We start from the raw sequence: 22,154 nt of genomic DNA, 5'->3' as shown, positions 1-22,154 counted from the left end.
AAGACAGAACACAACATATTTATCTAAGTCTAATCAATAACTGAAAAGTGATAAAACTGAAACACGAAAGGAAACATTCAAAAACAACCTAGAAAAATTTACGGACAAAATTTACTAAAAACTAATTTCATTGTATGTCCGTATGTATAACATCACAGTTGCACGTTACGCTTATTTCGTACAAAACCTTAAAACTAAACCTAGCTAGATTATAAACAGTCATAAAATGGCGGTTCCGTTGACGCAAACTGAAGTTAGTTAACTAAGTTCACACTAGTTCCATCTCGCTCTTACAACGTAGAAACGACAAGGACAGGAAGATACCATTAAAAAATCGACACGTCATTTTTTATACTTTTATGTTTTGTGATAAAGAAAAATACTTACTGTATTTACTTATTGTAATAATCAATTGATTTTGTTACAAGATGTGTCCTCTTTTACGTGGTTAGATTGAAATTCGTCAAGTAGACTGAGTCAACTGAATTCAGTGTGCGTTCACGAAATCCGACCACGACTAAACTAAAAATGTAAAATTCATCGAAAACTTCCGGCGTCGTGCATACTTTAGTTGTTTCATGGTTATTTACAATGCAAAAATGTATTGATATTACATCCAAATATGTTTTTAATAGCTCTCATAGTCACTTATTATGTATTGATTCACGTCAACTATTTTAAGATTACATTTGATATAAAATTATTTCGATTGTTGCCTATTTACAAATGTTTTTCAGTACGCACGCGCCATTTGTGCTTGGGGTAGACTTTTGGCCTTAGGTTTTATAAACCCTAACACGATTTCGATTGAAAACAAACAAAAAAAAAATGCTATGTATGGCCGCTACGTTACCAAAAATAAATACAATATTTTTTTCTCTTTGGACATTGTTACGATTGGCAGTTTACACTAGGGATTATTAGTGGAAATTATAATTTTATAAATATCTAATTTATAGAATTTTATAAAGTTATCATGGTATAAACAAAAGTTCAAACTTGTAAACGTATTTACCAAGAAATAAGGTTCATATGAACAATTCTAAATAACAGATACAAGTCAAACATTTGCCTAAAAATTGTATTCGCCTAAAAGTCATATATATTCTTTACGTATATGACTTTTTCTATATATAAATTTCACTATAAATTATAATTGCCACTACACCCCACGTGCTACCAATATAAATAATCATAATTTGCTCGTTAAGCCGAACACAAAGCGTCAACAGGCGAAGCCTTACATCATATAGAAACTAAACATAAAAAACATAACAAAAAGTCAGATCTACGCTACATTCGGGAAACTGCTAAAAAATGGAATTAAAAAAAGCACCTAAGTATTATTTTTGTTAATTGTACTAAACGTACGTAAATCTCAGCTATATTGGTGCATACAAATATTAAATAATTTATTAATTTTTAACTACCCACTGACAATACCCGAAGTTTAGGAATAATCGAAAGTGCAAGCGAGGCGGTCGTTTTATATTTCTATCCTTTTCTGACACGGGTTACATTTTATTTTTAACGTTTATTCCTTAGATACACGTGTACCAAAATAATTTCTCGTCAGTGAGTGGAAAGTCCAAAACAGTCAGTACAAATTGTTCAATAGAATATTCTAGTTGTTTTTGCACGAACTTCGCACTGGTCGCCATATTCACTGTGAAGTTGCTGTGTCACCTATTTAAAATCCATATAAAATATGAAATACTTGATTATAAACCCCTTAAATATTTATTCATACTTTTGGTACCCTAAACACACAATATGTTTATTAAAATTCTATGAAGCCCCTTTCATAATAAACACCGCAGTATTAGTTAACATTTAATAATTATCTTGGTGTGTTACGATTTACTTTAAACACTTTTTTCGTGATTATTCTTCTGATCTTCTTCCGTAAGTGTAACTATTAAGAAATTATACACTTTGACACTAATTAAGGTGTCATTTTGTCATTAAGTGTTAGTGTAACAATGTCAACATGAAGTTATTGTCTTGTTTGAACTTAAAAATGATATATCAATGTTAGATTTTTTGTGATTTTTCAGAATAATCGTTTAAATAGTGACACAGAAACTTGCCAGTAAACTTATGGACGTGTTATCATTAAACCTCAACAAGTTTATGGTGTTTAGCTGTCGTCGAGCAGATTGTGTAACTCCGCGTAGTTCAGTATGGCTCGGTGGAGGAATTCGTATTGCAGCTGAAACAAGAAAACAATATAAGTGTATGTTTTTAGGGAAATTGATACTAAATTATTGTATCGTATTAAAGTATGAAAAAGATGCTTATTGACACATGTTCAATGTTATACAGGGTGTAATCGTTAAGTGTGCACAGGCGATTATTCCGTAACTATTACAGATATCAAAAAACTTTAAACTGATATCGAAAGTACTTAACCTAATGAGTAAAATGGCCATAATAATTTTTTAAAAATAATACGAGAAATATCTAAAAAATTAACTTTAAACCCTCCCATACATTTAGTATGAGATATGAATATCCCATGTACATGGGTTGATCCAAAAGTAATGATAATCAATATTAAACAAGGTCATTACAGTTAAAATAATTATGTATTTCTCTAGATAGTCTTCTAACTAGATAATATACTTCGATATTTTTTTTCCTTAACTTAGAAAAAAAAAAACTTTGACTTCATCTACAAAAACCCCTCAAAATCGGCCATCACTTCGCTGTCGTCTTAAAATTAACTAGGAGCTAGATCTTACAAACAGGGTGGGTGTTCAAGCATTTTCAATGCCGATTTTTGATTGGCAGCCATCGCAACTGACGCTTTGTGATCTGGTGCGTTGTCTTGGTGTACCAACATTCAAGACCGAAGTTTGCCATGTCTCTTTTTCTTACTAACCTACCCGCAATCTTTTAATTTGGTCTGTGTAGTAAGAGCCCTGTGTAGTAGTGGCTACCTTCTTAAAATATTCCACATTTCTTCAGCGTCCCAAAAAACTACGGCTTTAATCTATCCCACTAATTTTCACTTTGAAAATCTTCACCGTCACTTTGGAAGCTCGCATCCAGGCCATTGATTGTTTCTTGGTTTCAGCATAAACATGGTGAACCCAGGTAACGCCCATGGTCACAAATCGTGACAAAAAATTATCCTGATCTCATTAAAAATTTAGAAATTCACCCTCTAAATGTCGAATCGTTGTTTCTTCTTTTCGTCGGGAAACATTCTGGCTCGCACTGTTCACATTAAAATTAATGTTAATACTTGGAAACGTGGCCTGTAGATATAATTTTTTTGTGATAACTTAGTGATTACATGAGCAAGCATAAAACATTTATTTTATATTTTTATGTGCACAGGAAATACCCAATTATCATTACTTTTGGATCAACCTATACATTTAATATGAAAGATTTTAGCTTTTTTTTTTGTTTTTTTGGTTTTCTGCTTTAATTACTTCGCAAATTTGGAGGGAAGTTCATTTAGAAACTGTAAATAGACCTCCTAATTGTATTGCACAATAAGGACGTCACTTCGAAAATCTACTATGAATACAAAATGTATGGGAAATAAATTGTATGGGAGCGTTTAATGTAACATTTTTGGTTATTTCTCGTTTTATTTTTAAAAATTTATTATGGCCATTTTACTCATTAGGTTAAGTACTTTCGATATCAGTTTAAAGTTTTTTGATATCTGCAATAGTTACGGAATAATCGCTTGTGCACACTTAACGATTACACCCTGTATAGATACTTTAAAAGTGAGAAGGATTGGTGGTTTTCAAGTGAAACTTTTTAAGCGCGTTGAGAGTCGCGTCACGGCAATACCGTCACGTCATGGACTAAGGCGACGATTTTGGTATCTTTAAGCGTAGAATGAACACGTATCTTCTAGGGAAGCGCGTTCCATCATGTGATCAAGCGCTTCCTTATTCCCAATAAAAAAAAAACTTGCCAAAGAAGTTTCACTTCTGACATGTGTGCTAGGCCAACATGCTCTTTTTTAAATACATGTTTGAATATGTGTGTGTGTGTGTGTAAACTCACCACGGTGTCAATAGTGTGCGCCCGCTGTGCGCGCAGTTTCCGCGCCACGCAACTAACATCAACGCGTCGTTCAAGCCGCAGTTGCCATGTGAGCACGCATAGTGCAACGAACAATGCCGACCGTTCCGTTCCCAACCTGTGTGAGAACATACACTTGAATTTTGGGCACTTTATCACATGGCAATGGCATTTACAATACATATTTTGCTATTCATTAATATAATAGGTATAGAAAGAAATAATCGACATATTGCGGGTGGACAAAGAAAAAGTCTGCGTAAATAAACAATAATTGAGTTATCTACTGGTTAAAGAATTTTCCCAAACCGTTAAGAAGTTAGTTACAGCATCATTACAACATCGACCCTATAGTTTGAAATATATAGCAAAGTAACCATTCCATTATGTATTTTTTATCATAAGCACTTCAAGTTCACTAAGAAACATTTGAGTTTAATAACTCAGCCCCCGGAATCACAGACACAATAGAAAATCCATTGTGTCCTAGACCGATCGGGCCGTTCGAGGCTCAATGGGTTATAACAATGACAGCACACGAACGAAAACAACTAGTGTATTGTCACTCACTGGCAGTGCACGAGCACGGGGCGCGAGGGCGCCGTCGGGGGCGCGGCGGGCGACGGGCAGGGCGCCGCCAGTTCAGCCAGCTCACACAGCCCACGTGTCACCTCGGGCACGTGGCCCGCGGCTGTCGGCCAGCCGTGGTATTGGAGCTGCCGGACGGAACACCACTCGCCGCTCTGGAGATACAAAACATATTTTTTAATTATATATTAACGTACTACAAACATTAAACAACTCAATATACTTAATTATCATCTATCAAAATGTCGTAAAACATGACCGAGTAGCGTTATATTATTGACTTATTGTATTGCGTATCGACACATGTGTGTTATGTTAAAAATCGCTTATTAGAAAAATCTGCCTAATAGAAGCAAGGGTAGAGTTTCGCATCGGACAATTTTTAGTTTGATTATGAGTCCAGTTATTTATTGTTCTCCTTTATTTGATTAATACATTAGATACAATTAAATAGATAATGTCTTCCTATATATAACGTAATGTGCATTTATTGTTGTGTTCCATGAATAAATAAAAAAAAAGACGTGTGGCACTCGGGGACTGCCGCGGTAAAGCTATTGCATGCCTTCAAGCCACACCTCCGCGCCCGTCGGAGTGGGGAACGTGAGGTTTTTTCGTTACGCAATTTCTGGATTCGGTCCCCGCGCTCAAGGCCCGCGATAGAAGCTATGCAATAGCTTAAAAATATTGATAAACTAGCTTCCGCCCACGACTTTGTACGTGCATCCCCGTTTTTCCCCGTTCCCGCAAGACTTTCGGGAAATCTTTTCTTAGCGGATGCCTACGTCCTAAATCTACCTGCATGCCAAATTCCAGCCCGATACGTTCAGTGGTTTGAGCTGTGCGTTGATAGATAACTATATCAGTCACCTTTGAATTTTATATATACAGGGTGTAATCGTTAAGTGTGCACAGGCGATTCTTCCGTAAGTATTACAGATAACAAAAAACTTTAAACTGATATCGAAAGTACTTAACCTAATGAGTAAAATGGCGGTAGTAAATTTTTAAAAATAAATCGAGTAATATAAAAAAAAATATCTTAAACCCTCCCATACATTAAGTATGAAATATGAATATCCCATATACATTTAATATGAAAGATTTTAGCTTTTTTTCTTTTTTGGTTTTCTGCTTTAATTACTTCGCAAATTTTCCGGGGATTTTCCACGCATTTCCCAGACATTTTCCGGACATTTCTCAGGCATTTTCCGGGGATTTCCAGGCATTTTCCGGATATTTTCCGGACATTTTCACGCATTTTCCGGACATTTTCACGCATTTGCCGGATATTTTCCGGACATTTTCACGCATTTTCCGGATATTTACCAGGGATTTTCCAGGGATTTTCCACGGTCTTTCCGGAAATTTCCACGCATTTTCCGGATATTTTCCAGACATTTCAGAGCATTTCCCAGGCATATTGCTGTTATTTTCCGGGAATTTCCCAGGCATTTTCAGGGGATTTTCCGAGCATTCCCGGGGATTTTCCGGATATTTTCCAGACATTTTCCGGACATTTCCCTGGCATTTTCCAGGGATTTTCCAGGCATTTTCCACGGTTTTTCCACGCATTTTCCGGATATTTTCGAGACATTTTCCGGTTATTTTCCGGGAATTTCCCAGGCATTTTCCGGGGATTTTCCGAGCATATTCCACGCTTCTCCCGGACATTTTCACGCATTTTCCAGCCATTTTCCACGGTTTTTCCGGAAATTTCCACGCATTTTCCGGACATTTTCACGCATTTTCCAGCCATGCAATGTTTTATGCGTGACACTACATCGGCACTGTACAGGATAAATAATAGAGGTCCCAATATTGATCCCTGGGGAACTCCCCTCGAGATACTTTTGCAGTCCGAAAAACGTTTGCTACCATCTTCCTTTGCAACCGAAACCTTTTGAGTTCTACCACTGAGGTAACTGTTAAACCATTTCACAGCATTTGTACTTAAACCATAGTAAGCTAGTTTCGACAACAATAAATCGGTATTTATAGTATCAAATGCGCGAGTGTAATCGAGAAGCAAAAGAACCGTAGCCATTCCTCTATCTTGTGCTCCCAAAATGTCATCAACAACGTCCATCAATGCAGTTGAAGTGCTTCTATATTTGCGGAAACCAGATTGTCGGTCAGGAAAGATGTTATTTGACTCCAAGAACTCCATGAGCTGGTTGTGTACAATTTTTTCTAGGACTTTGGACATGCAGGGAAGTATACTGATGGGGCGTAGATCTTTGAAATCATCCGGGTTTTCTTTCTTTGGGATTGGGCATACTATGGCATGGCGCCATAGATCAGGAAAGATGTTAGTACGGATCGATGTATTAACGATGTGTGTTAGTATGGGCAATGTTTTTGAAATTGTGAGGAGAAGCATGTCAAGGGAGATGCCGTCAATACCAACCGCTTGGGATTTTAATTCGTTTATCGCCTTCAGTACCGTTGTCTCATTGACAGTCCGTAGTTCAAAAGTGCTATCACTGTAACGGTGAAACTCGTAGAATGAGAGAGTAGATAAAGATAATTGGTTAATCCCGGGAATATTAAGGAAGTGTGCGTTTATCTTATCAGGGTCACTTAAATGAGGTGATAGTAGGCCATCTTTTCTTGATGTTAGCTGAACTTGACTTTTAATGTTCTTCCACATCTCTCGAGGTCTTTTAATATTGGAATGTATGAAAGTATCAAAGTACGCAAAGTTTTCGGTTATTTTCCGGGAATTTCCCAGGCATTTTCCGAGCATTTCCCGGGGATTTTCGATTCCCGGAAATGTCCGGAAAATTCCCGGAAAATACGTGAAAATGTCCGGAAAAACGTGGAAAATGTCACTTCAAATTTGCGAAGTAATTAAAGCAGAAAACCAAAAAAAGAAAGCTAAAATCTTTCATATTAAATGTATATGGGATATTCATATTTCATACTTAATGTATGGGAGGGTTTAAAGATATTTTTTTTGATATTTCTCGATTTATTTTTAAAATTTTATTACCGCCATTTTACTCATTAGGTTAAAGTACTTTTGATATCAGTTTAAAGTTTTTTGTTATCTGTAATACTTACGGAAAAATCGCCTGTGCACACTTAACGATTACACCCTGTATAGATATTAATTGTACCTTGCTGTTGGTGACGGTGAAGTGCCGCCGCGTGTAGTAGGGGCACGACTCGCTCTCCTCGTACTCGACCGCAATGTGCTCGTACTGCACCGTGCCGTCGTCCCAGTAGCGCGGGCACTTGCCTTCGCCCAACTGTACAATTTATTTATTAGAAAGAAAGAAAGAAGAAAGAAAATACATTTAATCCAACACACATAGATAAAAAACAATACAAATATTAACAATACAGAAATACAGAAAAAAAAAAAAAACAACAATGCAATGTGTAACAAACAATTATTATACAGGGTGGAAGGTTAAGATGGGGCATGAAGGGCAGGTACCTTAACCGTTGTAGCTACATGAAAACGTTCTAAGGAGACTATCCTTAAATTCTTGAGAAATTTTAATCTGCATTCACAGATTTTTGAAAAAATGTACGGTCAGCAAGGAAATCGGCAGTTTTCAAAAAAAAAATTTTTGATGCCAATCGATCCAGTTTCTCATGGGGATCAAAACACTCTAAAAGACCAACTGAGGTATGAGTACTAGAAAAGTCAGAAAGATTAGGTATCCGCCCTATCTATACTAATATTATAAAGCTGAAGAGTTTGTTTGTTTGAACGCGCTAATCTCAGGAACTACTGAACCGATTTGAAAAATTATTTCGGTGTTAGATAGCTATCGAGGAAGGCTATAGGCTATTATATCATCACGCTAAGACCAACAGGGGCGGAGCCACGCGGGTGAAACCGCGGGGAACAGCTAGTTACAAGATAATTAACATGGAAATTAGATACAACGCAGTAAACACACGATCCAGTCTTAACTATACATACACAGTACACACATATTAGATTTCGGAAATCCCTATTTGATAACCTTACTATACCGTCGCAAGTCCTTCAATAGATTACAAATTTGTCTCTTGTAGTTTTTATACCATTCCCCTTTTTAAATTACCTATTATTTATTAATAAGTATATTGACAACTCTTTGTTTATGTGTAAGCGATTGTAATTTATAGTCTAGTAGTCAACACATGTTATTGCAATAACAATTAGTCATTAAGATTTTAAGTTAAATAAGTATTGTACCTATATTGTTGTTTTATGTGTTTGTGTTGCAAATAAAAAAAAATACGATCCAGCAGCAACCTATACATACACACGATCCAGTATCACACACATATTTTTAACCTATTTAAATTATGGAAAATGACATAATATAACAGTGACATTACCTCACTAAGCATAACAATGGTAGACACGTTATGTTCAGAAACCATTCGCCAGAAGTCCATGATAGTGTTCGGTAGAGGGTCCTGCGTGATGATGAAGCCTTCCGAGTTGTCGTATCCTGGGCAAATATTAATTAGTAAGCTGAGAAATATTACTATAAATCTTTACTAGTATAAATGTCACTTAATAAAGATATTGAACACGAGATCATGTTGAAGATGCAATCTTATTGAATTAATTTTTTCTACTGTGGGTAAGAAAGTGTGAATTATTTGGATTTTTTTTACAAACTTGATTTTGATGAAAGTATATTAGAGTGACTTAAGTTCATTTGTTTTTAAAGAAACAATTAATACTGTGTCAAAGTTTTACTTATAGTATTAAATTTTCCAACTACAAATTTTATGTAACTTATAGTCTGTGTTTTTTGCCACGTCACGTCATGGAGTAAGGCGATGATTTTGGCATGTTTAAACCTTGCCAAAGAAGTTTCACTTTTGACACGTGTGTTTTGAAGACTTGTTTATTTTTTATTTATTGACGTGATAACGTTTTTAAAATCGTTTTAGTCGGGTGACATGTTCAGAAACTTGTGTCACACCAAAACCTCACGAGCGCGATCGCAGGTATAACGAGAGAGAGACGGACCGATCTCCCGTCTCATCTCGAGCGCTGCCACCAATAAGACGTTATCACGTAAACATCTCGATCGTAAACCTACTTTACAAACAACCAATTTTTTTTCCAAGTACCCTCAATAAATGACGCATTGATGTACGTCGAGTAGTCCCTGTTGGGCAGCGGTGCGAGTATAACACGGTTGCGGTCGTACGGCAGGCGGTCCGGCGAGCGGTTGCGCGCGCGCACTTCGTCGCCGCCCCCGGCTGCGCACGACTTGCCCGCTTCCGATAGTGGGGGGGAGATCAGCTTCTGTGGGGGAGGAGATAATTAATACAATGATTAAAAAAATGTACAGATAAAAGAAAAAATATTTTTATATGAATTAAATTGACAAAATAGATTTAACTACAAACAGCACCTTTGGCCATTTATATTGTAAAGTACATACAATTAATGAAATAATTAAATAGCATTATACATATCTAGCTGTATGACATTTGTTATCTTCCTTTCAATTTATTAAATATATTATGTATAATAAAGTGTTAAATAAATAAATTAATAGCACACACAAAGTTCTCGTTGATATGTAAACTTATAAAGTTTATAAACGCAAAAATAACGAATAATTTGAACAATGATGCCCACACCAGACTGGCGGCCACGTGGCTATCAATACACACTTTTATTATTTATATAATTAAATCTGCTTCTTTGAAACAACAAAATTATCACCTATATTTATCTCTTATCTGCTGTAATTAAGTTCACTGACCTCAAACTCCATCTCCATTAAGCTCTTATCACTCCCCTCGGGCGTGCTACGCAGTCTATCGATGGTGCTCTTCAGTTTGGACGCCGGTATCTCTGTATCTCCGAAATGCGCGTACTCCACTAGCGCACGGTACACGAACACGTATTGTTTCTGTGAACATATTGAAGTTATATTTACTAATGGAGAATTTTTGATTTTAATTTTTCATATCATCTATAGTGGATCAAATAGTTGAACATCATTTCAATTAATTTAAGCTTCTTTCCAATAACCAATTATTTATCTACTTTATTTCCACAAATAACATCTCAACTATCTAACAGCTAACATATTTATCTAGCGGAGTTGGTCGCACACACGCACGCACGCAAACACGTCCGCATTGCGTACCCACACGCACTCACCCTTCTGCACTTACTCACGTGACTCAGTGACGTCACGCACTCACACGCGTACACAGACGCACACATACACCTCATCTCGGCTCAGTTATGCTTTCTATCTATTATCGCAATGACGTCACACTCACCAGCGACTGCACGAGGAAGTTGCGCTGCGCGCGCAGCTCGGCGACGCACGCGAACACGGCGACGGCGGCCGCGTCGCGCAGCTGCTCGAGCAGCCAGTCCAGCGCCACCAGCGTGCCCGTGCGCCCCACGCCCGCCGAGCAGTGCACCACCACCGAGCGGCACACGCCACATGACCAGGCCTCGTTAACACGCTGTATACAAACATTTAATTGTAATAGCCGAGAAAGACGCCGCAATACATGCTTCATTCACATGCTATACTCAGGATAATTAAATACATTAAGGGCTAATTTTTCAATCCTTGTTTAAAACTTATTAATCGAATAACGTATTAAACTACCATTTCAAAAATGTATTTTATTTATCCGTATTTGATAGTGTAGGTATAGGTGACATTTGAATCAGTTCTTGTAATACTTTATTGGACGGATAAATTTTAACCGAGGATTGAAAAATCGGCCCTAATTAAAATAAAAAAATACATTTCTTAAAATCACCAAAGTACGTACGAATCGTTTTTTTATGTGGTGGTGACCACATAAAAAAACGATAACAAAAGCATAGAGTGCTTACTATTACTACTACTGTAGCTCATGACGCAGATACCACTTTATTTAATCACAATAGCTTAGAAAGACCAGCTCGACCACGCCCGTCACGCGCGGTCAACTAGGATACCATTTGTGCCACCAAAAATTTGTTTTTTATTTTCAATTTAAAAGTAGGATACATCTATCAGAATAAGATTTTCAAATTCTAGCAGTTTCTATCAACTATTTCAAGCTTTAGTAAGAAAATGCATTTTACTTGTTTTCCATATTTTCTATTATTATTTGTAAAAAGAATTTCTTGACATCTCATAATATAATAAGCGTCACTGTCATAATATATTGACTGAAATATTTTTTTGCGCCCTACCTTATTAGGTGTAATTTTATTACACTTGACACATGTGATATTCGCACTACTAGCGTACCATACGCTATTTATTTATGTTCTTGACAGCTATAACTTTTATGGTAAGAGTGTTGTTACGTTTATAAAATCCCCTTATATTAAGTGAATACTGTACCCATGGACGTATAAAAAAAGACGGACGCCGTATTACGAACAAACAACGTGAAGCCACCATAGTAAGCTAGCGATCGCGTAAAGACAATAAACACGCACACACTCTCACCATAGTAAGCTAGTCGGCCGCCATTACGTCGTGAACTACCGACTGATTAACTGCGTCACTGTTTCACAAAAAATATTTAAAATGCCGTCTTGCGTGGTTAAATGGTGTCGCAACAGTACAATTTTAAATAACAAAACACAAGGGATTACATTCCACAGGGAAGCAAGTTATTTCTTTTATGTTTTAATGACAAAATTATTACGGCAAAATTTATAGAAAAAAATACAGCCGCCATTGTCATCAACACAGCTGTTGCCATGGCAACATGGCACACACGCATGGATGTTTCACCGCCATTACTAGGCTTCACTCAATATTTAGGCGATATACCGTCCGTCTTTTTTTATACGTCCATGACTGTACCTTAATAAACTTGAGTATCGAGTGCGGATGCTCAGGCGCAGCGAAGTCCTTCCACATTAGGAAGTGGTACTGCTTCACCAGTCGGCTCTCACCCTTGGTTTGCGGTGATGTGGGTGCACTCACTTCACCCCCACCACAATCTGGGAAAAATTATGGGTTATTTTTATACTAGTCTTACTTCTGGGAAACTAGTTATAATTTAACTACTTTTTAAATTTTGGCAATGCGAGATAATTATCTACAGCTTACGTCAATCTCATACATTCGTAGTCTATTCTATTGAACGCTACGCTAACAGAAAGCCACTTGACTAGGGGGGCTGGTATGATAAAATAAATAAAATTACGAAGACATTTTTATTTAAGAAAAAACATAATTTATAATAATTATTATTCGATTCTATCCTATAATGCTATTGACAATTTTTTTTTAAGTAATTGTAAAAATTATAAAAAATTGAAGTCGTCAATTTGGACTCAAAATTTGAATTCTATTGCTTTCATTAAAATTCTGTATTGAATTACACAGATTAAAAATAAAATGTTCAGTATTTCATTACCTCCATTCCGTTTAGCGACTCCATTGTTTTCCACAATTGGCTGCCCATCTGAATTTAACGGTTGCTTCGATATTCTCAACTCCCGCACGATGTAATCAGAATACCTTTGAAAATAGATTATCTATGTTAGCAAGCAATTTAATAATACAATATTCTTCAAGAAAATAGAGAAAAATACAAAAATTCAATTTTATAAAACGTCACAACAATTTTTTTTAAATGGATATGCTTGAAATTGTTACGGTATAATTAGATTAGAGCCTTTGAGAATTAACTTAAAGTAATTTTGCTACGAAAATAAAACTGAAAACGAATGATGCAGAGTTTCAAAATTTATGGAAGGTGACAGTATAATAAGATGGGCACATGGACAATATTATCCTAAAATTCATCGCGAAAAAAAAAACTTAAAGCGACTGACATAGAGTTCGAAATGGTATGACAAACAGCTATCACACAATAAGTGGAGCTAAAAAGCTATTTTTCCACAACCGAATTAACACTTTTGCAATATTTAAACTATACTCAAGACAAAAAAAAGATGCGAAATTTATGACAAACAGCTATCACATTATATCATATATCATAAGAGAACCATATATAAAATTAAGTTTTTACTCACCGTTTCTCCGAAACATGATGCACTGTAATTGCCCCAAAGGCCCTGGTCCCCCGGACCTCATCCGGCCAGTACTTGCTGCACTTCACCTTGCTGTACTCCTCGAGGTTGGTCAGCATCACGATCAGCTCGAGGCCATGTTCCCAGATCATTCGCCAGAAGTCGTTTACCGTGGTGTCTGTGGGGCCTTGCGCGCAGATGAACTTTTTGCGCTCCTGGATGGGGTTTTTTATGAGGTAAATATACGATTTTTCGATTATTGATAAAAAGCAATGGATATATTTCACATGAGATATGCCTAAAACGTGAAATTTAACAAAATTTTATTCTTTTCACCGGAGATATATTTAACAAACTAAATAAATGCGTGATTTTATGATTAGCTACGTATATGATATTGAAAAGCAGAATTTAACTTAGTTATAATGCCTAATTAGGTCAATTACGTCACAATTGTCACACTTTATAATAACTAATCTTACTTCCAATAAATATGCGAAAGAAAAGAAAAATATACTAAATAATTTTAGTTGACAATAAACAGAGATGTATTTCGCTCTATAACTATGTATATCTAGAGAAGTGACACATATCCTATATTTATGAAGTCTATAGTAAGACACAAAGTCTAAACACTTTCAAAACTACCCCCTCGTGCGGAACACAAATAAAATAACACATAAGAAGCGTCATGCTGTACCTGATTAACATCCGAGGGGTCCTTAGGAAGCATAGAGACAATCACACGGGTTAGAAATGTTGTGCTCAAGTTGTTTGGGAAATGCAAAACATTTTGACGCCTAAGTGCATGCACCGTGCTCTAGATTTGTGGCTAATTAGACTATATTGATAGAGCTATAAGAATTTTCTTGTGTTTGATTTTACGCGAGTATTATACATTTAGAAATTAAAGACTTTTTAACGGATTTTAAACGCGATTTAATCATTATATTATTTTCCCGACGTTTCGAACACTTTACAGCGAGCGTGGTCACGGGGAGACTGAGATGTTATTCGTCTTAAGACGAATTCAAGTCTTTAATTTCTAAGAGCTAGAAGAAGTTATTAACAGAGAAAAAATATCCTATTGCATCATTATTCTGCCTTGCAGTAATTAACTGCTTTGAAATGTCGAATTAGACCATTTAAATAAAGCGAAGAAGTTATAATATAGAGACAAATACCGTCATACAGTATACTATTTTGACTCAGGCAGTTTTACTTTATTATTACTAAAGCAATATATCGATGAATCAATTCAATTAATTTTGATTAAATATTTTTGTACACACAAGTGCTTTTAGTGGTTAATTTGGGATAAAACAAAAAGACACACAATACATATACAAGGACGTATACAACATTATTTAAAGTGAATGTTGTGGAACAGTCAATAACGCTATACAAACTGTGGTGTTACATAAACAAATTTAACACTTTTCTATCATAGAAAGAAACCCTGCATATTTATTATTTATGTTGTTATTTATCAAAAGAAATCCCAGTAAAATAATTGAACGAAACATCTTACATACAATTTGGTCCTTTTTTATAATATTATGTCATCTTATTCCAATTTCCCCAAATTTCGCACACAATTACCTAAAAACACACTTACCTTATACCCCATAACGTAATTAGCGTTGATATAATCGCTTCCCGGGACTCCGTCTATGGGGCTCAGTTTGACCCGGGTCTGGTCATACGCCTTGATATCCGGGTATCTATTCTTAGCTTGGTTTTCCCGGGCTTCTGACGCGTGTGTCGTGCGATCCGGGAAACACTCGGGCAGCATCTGCAACAACTTGGTTGCGTTTCGTTTCTTATTATAATATTTGGTGAAATGGACGAGCGAAAATGGCATGGATTTTTAATAATGTCGTGAACAGAAAAACGAAACACAGTAAATAAGGCACATCAATTATTATAACATTATTAATTTTGAATAAGGATGTAGTGAACAGATAAGGGTAATACAATAATTTTCAACAAGACATTAGAAGACAATTTTATAAAGAAAAAACTGAAATGACGATGATTTGGAAAATCGAATGATACGTTGGATTTTTTATACTCTTTGAAGTATCTATAATGAAATGTACAGTGACTGATGTGAAAACTAATACAATTACTATACTATAGAACCACATATACTAATTGAACGAGAACTGCACTAAAATATGAAATAACCTCAACTTACAAAAAATGGTCCTTCGAGCTGGATAAACATTACTTCAACAAACAAAAACTGTTTTAAATCTAATCAAAAGTTTTTCAATACTTATTCTATATCAAAACTGAACTCCTAAACAGTTAACACATAAAAAGGTTTAATTTAGAAAACATTTTCAATACAAAATTCGATTCCCTTACAAATATTATTATTACTATATAAAACATATTCCTTATTAATTAGATAAACTTTCTCTACACAACTTTAAATTCCCTTACACATGAAATAAACTTACTATAAAAAATCATCATATATCCTATTATCAACTATAAATACCTCAAATTCCTTCTGGAAGCCGTAATCCGAGTCCGCCTGTCGTTCAGCATATGCCGCTGGTAGTTGGTCTATGGGTATTGGCGGCATGTCGGGTGGAGCCACACCACCGAGCTGCTGCCGCCCTATATGACCCACTACGTATCTGCAAGTTACATAAGTTACTAATATTTGTATTTAAAGTATTAAAAACAATTCAAAGCATCGCGAATCGTCTGAATCTGCAAAGAACTTAAGTTTTCATACAACTTTTTGTATTTAAAGTATTGAAAAGAATTCGAAGGACGTTAATCTTCTGTGCTATCAATGTTAAAAATAAACAGTGAAGAATCCGTGTTCTGAAAATATTTCTTCTAAAAGTTATGCGATTTTTCTAGTGAATAGAATCAATCAATAATAAATGATTCGTCTGTAAAATTTATGTGGGCGAATGTGTTAAATAATTTTTTACCTTTTATGTTAAACATTTTAAGTTGTAATTTGCCACAAATATATAATTTTATGTAACCTATAGGAATTGTATTGTGTGACTTAGAGTTGGTAATTTGTTAGTTATATTGAAATAAAATGGATTACATTGTATTTTTTGGTATACATAGTGATTGTGCGCGCGCGTGTGCATGTATGATCATATATAATTAAAGCACTAAAATTAATATTTGTATTCTTCTAACAAATGGATATGCGTTATCCGAGTATTATGGTAAATAATATAAATATGTTTTTGTGTGTGTGTGTCTGTATGTATATCCGTGCATACCTCAGCGCAGCCTGCAGCGGGTTCATCTCAAGATGCGCGTGCGGCAGTTTGCGCGAAGACCGCGCCTGCGCGACGCACACGCCCACCATCACGGCCACTACAAGACCGGCCACTGCGCACGTAGCCTGCGCACACGCAATTATTTAGAAAATAAATATATTGATGCATTATCTACTCGTCATTATCATCATTAACAGCCTATGTTTGTCCACTGCTGGACATAGGCCTCAATCATGGCACGCCATTATCTACTCGTGTATCAGATTTATACTCATAAGAAAAACTAAATAGAAAAATTATCAATCAATTTAACTAATGAAATTACCGTATTCCAATCAAATCCTTTTTTTGCAATTAAACATGGTTAGAACACAACAAACAACTTACATAATATAATAACTATATGTGATACATTTATTGTGACATTTTGGTATTAGCGCGAGTGATAATTTAATTGTTGGTTATATTAATTAGTGTATAATTTTATTAAACACGATATCTGATGTAGCGACAAACGCAAGAAAAATGAACTGTACAATTTGAAACTCTCTAAAATGATATTTAAATAATTTAACTCTTAAAAAACATACCAATAAAGCGATTTCGAGCGACGTATTGTGCGTAGAGGGTCGCGGGGTTGCGGCCGGCATAAGTACATTTACGTATTCGCTGTAAATCGGCTCGTCTTGTTCACTGCCAGCTGAAAATTTTCAATATTTAGATCCTCCATTACTTACAGAGATTTCATGCTTCAATAAAAATGCTCCAAAATATAGATAAATAGACTTGTTTTGTATTTATCCCATAACTATGACTATTGCAGGACGGAATATCAAATAAATAATGTGTCATTTTTCGCTCTGTCACTTTTTAACTATTAAACTAACAAAATAACAAAAAAGTAACTTTACTTGAATTTACTAACTACAAAAATATAAAATAGCGTGTGTGCTGAGCACATGTATCAGAAGGGAAACTTCCTTGGCAAGATTCAGAGATACCAAAATCGTCGAGTTACTCCATGACGTGATGGTATTGCCATGACCGACCTTAAAATTTTTCTCTCAACGCACCTGAATAAGTTTCACTAAAAAAAAACACTTAAATATTAACATAATTATATTTAATCTACTTACGTATCAATTCCACAAATAACGTGTAGTTAGCCGCAGGGTCCAGGTGGCCATCTTTAACTATAACTTCCTCCCAATCCTGCTCCTCATCCACGAGTTTGTCCATCATCATTGGGTTTTTCATGTAATCCCTGTTGAATAAATTATGTTAAATACAATATATAAATTTATAAAGAATAGAAAAAAAATTCGATCACGAGGCGGGACTCGAACCCGCATCCTTTCGCGCCATTCCGGGGCGGATGCCTGACCAACTCAGTCACTCTGATCCGAAAGAGCAATCGAATTTACTCTATTCTTTCAGTTTTATAAATTTATATTTATAAAGCATTTGAATGTCATAAAACCAAAAATATCAATTTCAATAAATACAATATTATACATTTTGTATGAGTTTTAGATTAGTTGACATTTTTCTTTTATACAAATATTGCAAGTATTGCATTTTGGATATAAATATTAATTTGAAAAATCATTTATTTCATAGATCGAGATCCAAAATACAATTTTATTGTCTTTAATATGCTGCCTGAGTAAACCAAATGAAACATACAATCTCATAATATACATTGTACATATTAATAAATATAAAGAACTTTGAACATATTAAGTTGACCGCTACCGACCAACAGAGAAAAATATTGTACTAGTTTCCACAATACAATTTTTGAAGTGAAAACTTCTTTAGCGGCGTTGAGCACTTTTTCTGTAATGGGTATAAAATCTTAAACTCGCGTCAGGACACGTGACCTGATCGAAAAAGCGTAAGACGGATACCATTCCAAAATATCAAACATGCTCAACGTTAATAATCAAGTTTTCACTTCTGCCGGCACTCCCCCAGTGCAACCCGTCTTTTTTTTTTGAGTTTAGTTTGGAACTAAATAGTGTCAAAGCAGTTACCTATCAACCTCCACATAGGACCGCCTCTCGCGCCTTTCCTCATCGGGATCCGCGGTCGTGTCCACTTCATCGTCAAACAATTCATCCCTGGTCGTGGGCGCGCTCGTGGTCGTGGGCGTGGTCGTGGGCGCGGTCGTGGGCGCACGGGGCACCACGGGCGCGTCTAACGGCTTGCGCGGTCTGCGCAGACACCGCTTGCAAGATGGGTTCGTGAGGGCCGGGTCCTCTTTGTCGTAGATCGATTTGCCGTCGCCGAGGATCACTTCGGAGTCGGAGGGGAATCTGTCGCTGTTGGTATTACACATTTTCATTAGATATTTCATTGTAATGTAGGTATTTTTTTTTTCTTTTTTCAAAAGAAACTAAACAGTGAATTTCTTTAGCTTTGTATATTATTGCTTTATCATCAAACAAGAAATTTAACAATTTATAATGGTAAATATAATATATCTTTCTTTTTGTAAACGTAAGTCAAGCATTTAATTTCATGAGAACATCACAACAATGTATTAACGTGTACTCTACGTAAATTTTTACTTTACATCCAATCTATATCATAATATATTTTACGTTACATGGTATGGTACAACAAATACTTAAATAAATAAATAATGTAAATAGCTATAGGACAATATTAAAAAAAATGATAACTAACTTGGAAAACACATCAGTTATATATGCCCCTAGTGTAGGTTGGACTGCATGTGCCTCTTCATATTGTAACACGCTAATATCTCGAGCTGGGGGCAAGTTTGTCCAATCCGAATGGGGCAATAGCCTCACTAAGTAGACTCTGGAAATAATTAAGTACTTTTAAATATAGAAATTGTGACATAATTTTTATGGGAACAATCATAAAACATATAATACTTCATAGAAACATATTTAGTATTATCTGTGATTATTTACAGTATATACAGTCTATATTATTTAAGATCTACAGTATATACAGTCTATATTGCAGTAACATCTTTTATTAGATAAATAATAATATCAGGGAAATTCATAGAATTAAAAATCGAAATCAATAAATTCAACTAACACTGGGAACTGAATACATAAGTATAAAGAATATTGGCACTTCAAAAATATTCGAGTTATAAATACAATTATATTAAGATCTTACCTATAACAGCAGATAGGTCCATTCCGTTCTGAAATCCTCGGCAGATACATAGTGAACATGTATTTATCATTTTCCAATATCTGCAATAAAAATAAACAATATCATAAATTGCTACAAGAACTGACATACTCAATTAACTTTATATCATTCTACATCTGAATTATCCAAACGTTTAACCAATTGATATAAGGCCTTCTGGCGTGTATATCGAAACCTACTTATACGCACAAGTCGAATTTACGATGCAGAACACATTGCTACTTTTAGACTATTCCAAATTCACGAATAAAATAAATAAAACCTAATTTATTGATTTTTACATGTCCGTAACTCCACTAACTGTTCGAAAGAATACTCAATTATCTTTTCAATAAACCATGCTTTAAATCCGTAATATCCCATATCTTTCCTTTGTATCACTATCACACTTAACAAACGTTTCTCTCAATTCTGTTCTTCTCTCACTATCTCCACTTATATTTCCTTATCTTCTATCTCTCTCTCAACTCACCTTTCTCCACCGTGGTCGCGGCGGAGAATCCGGCGGCGCCGGTTCAGTGGAACAATACCTAGTTTCTTCCTCCCCACGGCGCCGGGTTCGAGTCATTGCGCTGAGACGCACCGTGTAGTTCGTGTTCGGTTGCAGGTCTTCGAATCTATGGCGAGTTATTTATTTAAATCTTCGATAATATTGTACAAAGATATAATATCTTACAACTATTAAATTGTACAATGACAAACTGCCTTATAATTAAATGTAATTTAAATATTAGAGTACAATGTTTGTGGGACCTTATCCACAGAAGTGATAATTAAACTATTTTTATGTATCGCCTAACTGCACAGACTCAGACGTACAATAATAATAAATTAACGGCTCAGAATAATGCTCAAAAAATGTTTGAAGCTTATCATTCAATTCAGAATCACGGTAAAAACCGTCCGAAGCAAAACTTTACCTACGCGAGTATGAGGCAGAGTTTTCTAATAAGCAATAATAAAAATAATTGCGACAAATTTGGTGTTAATTTGAATATTTTAAACTACTGTCGAAACATACTGGTTTTTATCTTTATTAATATCACTAGTAAAATATATACTTTACTAATAAATAAATTACCTGACACTCCTAGAATCATTAGTTTTGAACTTGGTGAGCGGTCCCCACATAGCTTCCTTGATTGTACCATATCTGTCTCTGTATGTGGCATTACCAGTTAATTCCATCTGTAAATTTAAAACATTGTTTAATTAAATATTGCAGAATTTAGATTTTGGGCGGAGATATCTTAGACAGGTAGATAAGTTATAACTTGGTTCGTATTAATAATAATTTCATCAACTTAATAAGAAAACTAGTTTGTTGTTCGTAAATAAGAAAATAATGATTTCCTGAATTTTTTTTCATTAATTTTGGTGGTTGCACTTTTGAAAGCTGTTCATCAGGAGAACTTTAAAAGTGCAAATTATCATTTATCACCACATAATTAACCATTGATTCAATCATTTTCATTTAACCCAAATCTTACATCAAAAACTTCGACAAAAAACAAATCGGGATGGCCAATACACGTTGGTCCGTCCAGCGTGAGGGCCACATCGTTAGAGGTAACCATGGCAACACTATCACCACTGACCGTATATCCCTTGATCTCCGCGTTAGGCTTGATGGGCGGTTGCCAGGTGAGGTTTATCCAACTGCTTGCGCAGTGCACGCTCACATTGGCCGGCCTTCCCGGGATACCGTCCAGGGTCGCAGCTTGCATCTCGCTGGACCAGTTCCCGCAGCGCTTCGTGAAGTCGGAGCATGCGCATACCTGGTGAATGAAAAAAAATATTGGAATGATTAGATCTGTAATGATGAGTGCTAAATAAAAGTGTTAAATACGATTGGAATACATAAATATGGTTAATTACCATAAAATATCAATGTTATATTACTGTTAAATTATAAAAAATATTACTCTATTATTACATCTAAAACAAACTTATCAATGATTCATAAAAAAAACAGTGCAGAAGTATGTAGTAGATGATGTATAGTTAAATCATGTGTAAAATTCCATAGTACGCATTCTTAATTTGCAATGTTGTAT

General features: G+C 35.4%; 1 protein-coding gene across 2 annotated transcripts in view; it reads right to left on the bottom strand.

Moving 5' to 3' along the window:
- Positions 1 to 1,132: 1,132 nt before the first annotated feature.
- The window catches only part of Ptp69D (Protein tyrosine phosphatase 69D), a 41,460-nt gene continuing 20,438 nt past the window's right edge, over positions 1,133 to 22,154 (bottom strand). Inside the window, exons 5-26 of one of the 2 annotated variants that reach the window (XM_089710328.1) lie at positions 21,696 to 21,875; positions 21,179 to 21,285; positions 20,570 to 20,714; positions 20,059 to 20,138; positions 19,588 to 19,725; positions 18,933 to 19,220; positions 18,033 to 18,160; positions 17,487 to 17,596; positions 16,897 to 17,021; positions 16,140 to 16,281; positions 15,249 to 15,434; positions 13,634 to 13,845; positions 13,012 to 13,115; positions 12,453 to 12,592; positions 10,909 to 11,100; positions 10,380 to 10,529; positions 9,736 to 9,913; positions 8,986 to 9,101; positions 7,764 to 7,895; positions 4,624 to 4,796; positions 4,036 to 4,171; positions 1,133 to 2,212 (exon numbers count right to left, since the gene is read on the bottom strand). In XM_089710328.1, coding sequence (XP_089566454.1) covers positions 2,141 to 2,212; positions 4,036 to 4,171; positions 4,624 to 4,796; positions 7,764 to 7,895; positions 8,986 to 9,101; positions 9,736 to 9,913; positions 10,380 to 10,529; positions 10,909 to 11,100; positions 12,453 to 12,592; positions 13,012 to 13,115; positions 13,634 to 13,845; positions 15,249 to 15,434; positions 16,140 to 16,281; positions 16,897 to 17,021; positions 17,487 to 17,596; positions 18,033 to 18,160; positions 18,933 to 19,220; positions 19,588 to 19,725; positions 20,059 to 20,138; positions 20,570 to 20,714; positions 21,179 to 21,285; positions 21,696 to 21,875 — 3,234 coding nt within the window. In that variant the 3' untranslated portion in view covers positions 1,133 to 2,140. The remainder of the gene's footprint in view (positions 2,213 to 4,035; positions 4,172 to 4,623; positions 4,797 to 7,763; positions 7,896 to 8,985; positions 9,102 to 9,735; positions 9,914 to 10,379; positions 10,530 to 10,908; positions 11,101 to 12,452; positions 12,593 to 13,011; positions 13,116 to 13,633; positions 13,846 to 15,248; positions 15,435 to 16,139; positions 16,282 to 16,896; positions 17,022 to 17,486; positions 17,597 to 18,032; positions 18,161 to 18,932; positions 19,221 to 19,587; positions 19,726 to 20,058; positions 20,139 to 20,569; positions 20,715 to 21,178; positions 21,286 to 21,695; positions 21,876 to 22,154) is intronic. The other variant, XM_089710329.1, reaches the window with a different exon arrangement.

The sequence above is a fragment of the Colias philodice genome, chromosome 24, assembly GCF_061535455.1.
Source record: "Colias philodice isolate Cphi_HAF_F1 chromosome 24, ilColPhil1 Martin Lab GWU primary, whole genome shotgun sequence".
Classification (NCBI taxonomy): domain Eukaryota; kingdom Metazoa; phylum Arthropoda; class Insecta; order Lepidoptera; family Pieridae; genus Colias; species Colias philodice.
This window is presented reverse-complemented; position numbering and strand designations above follow the sequence as displayed.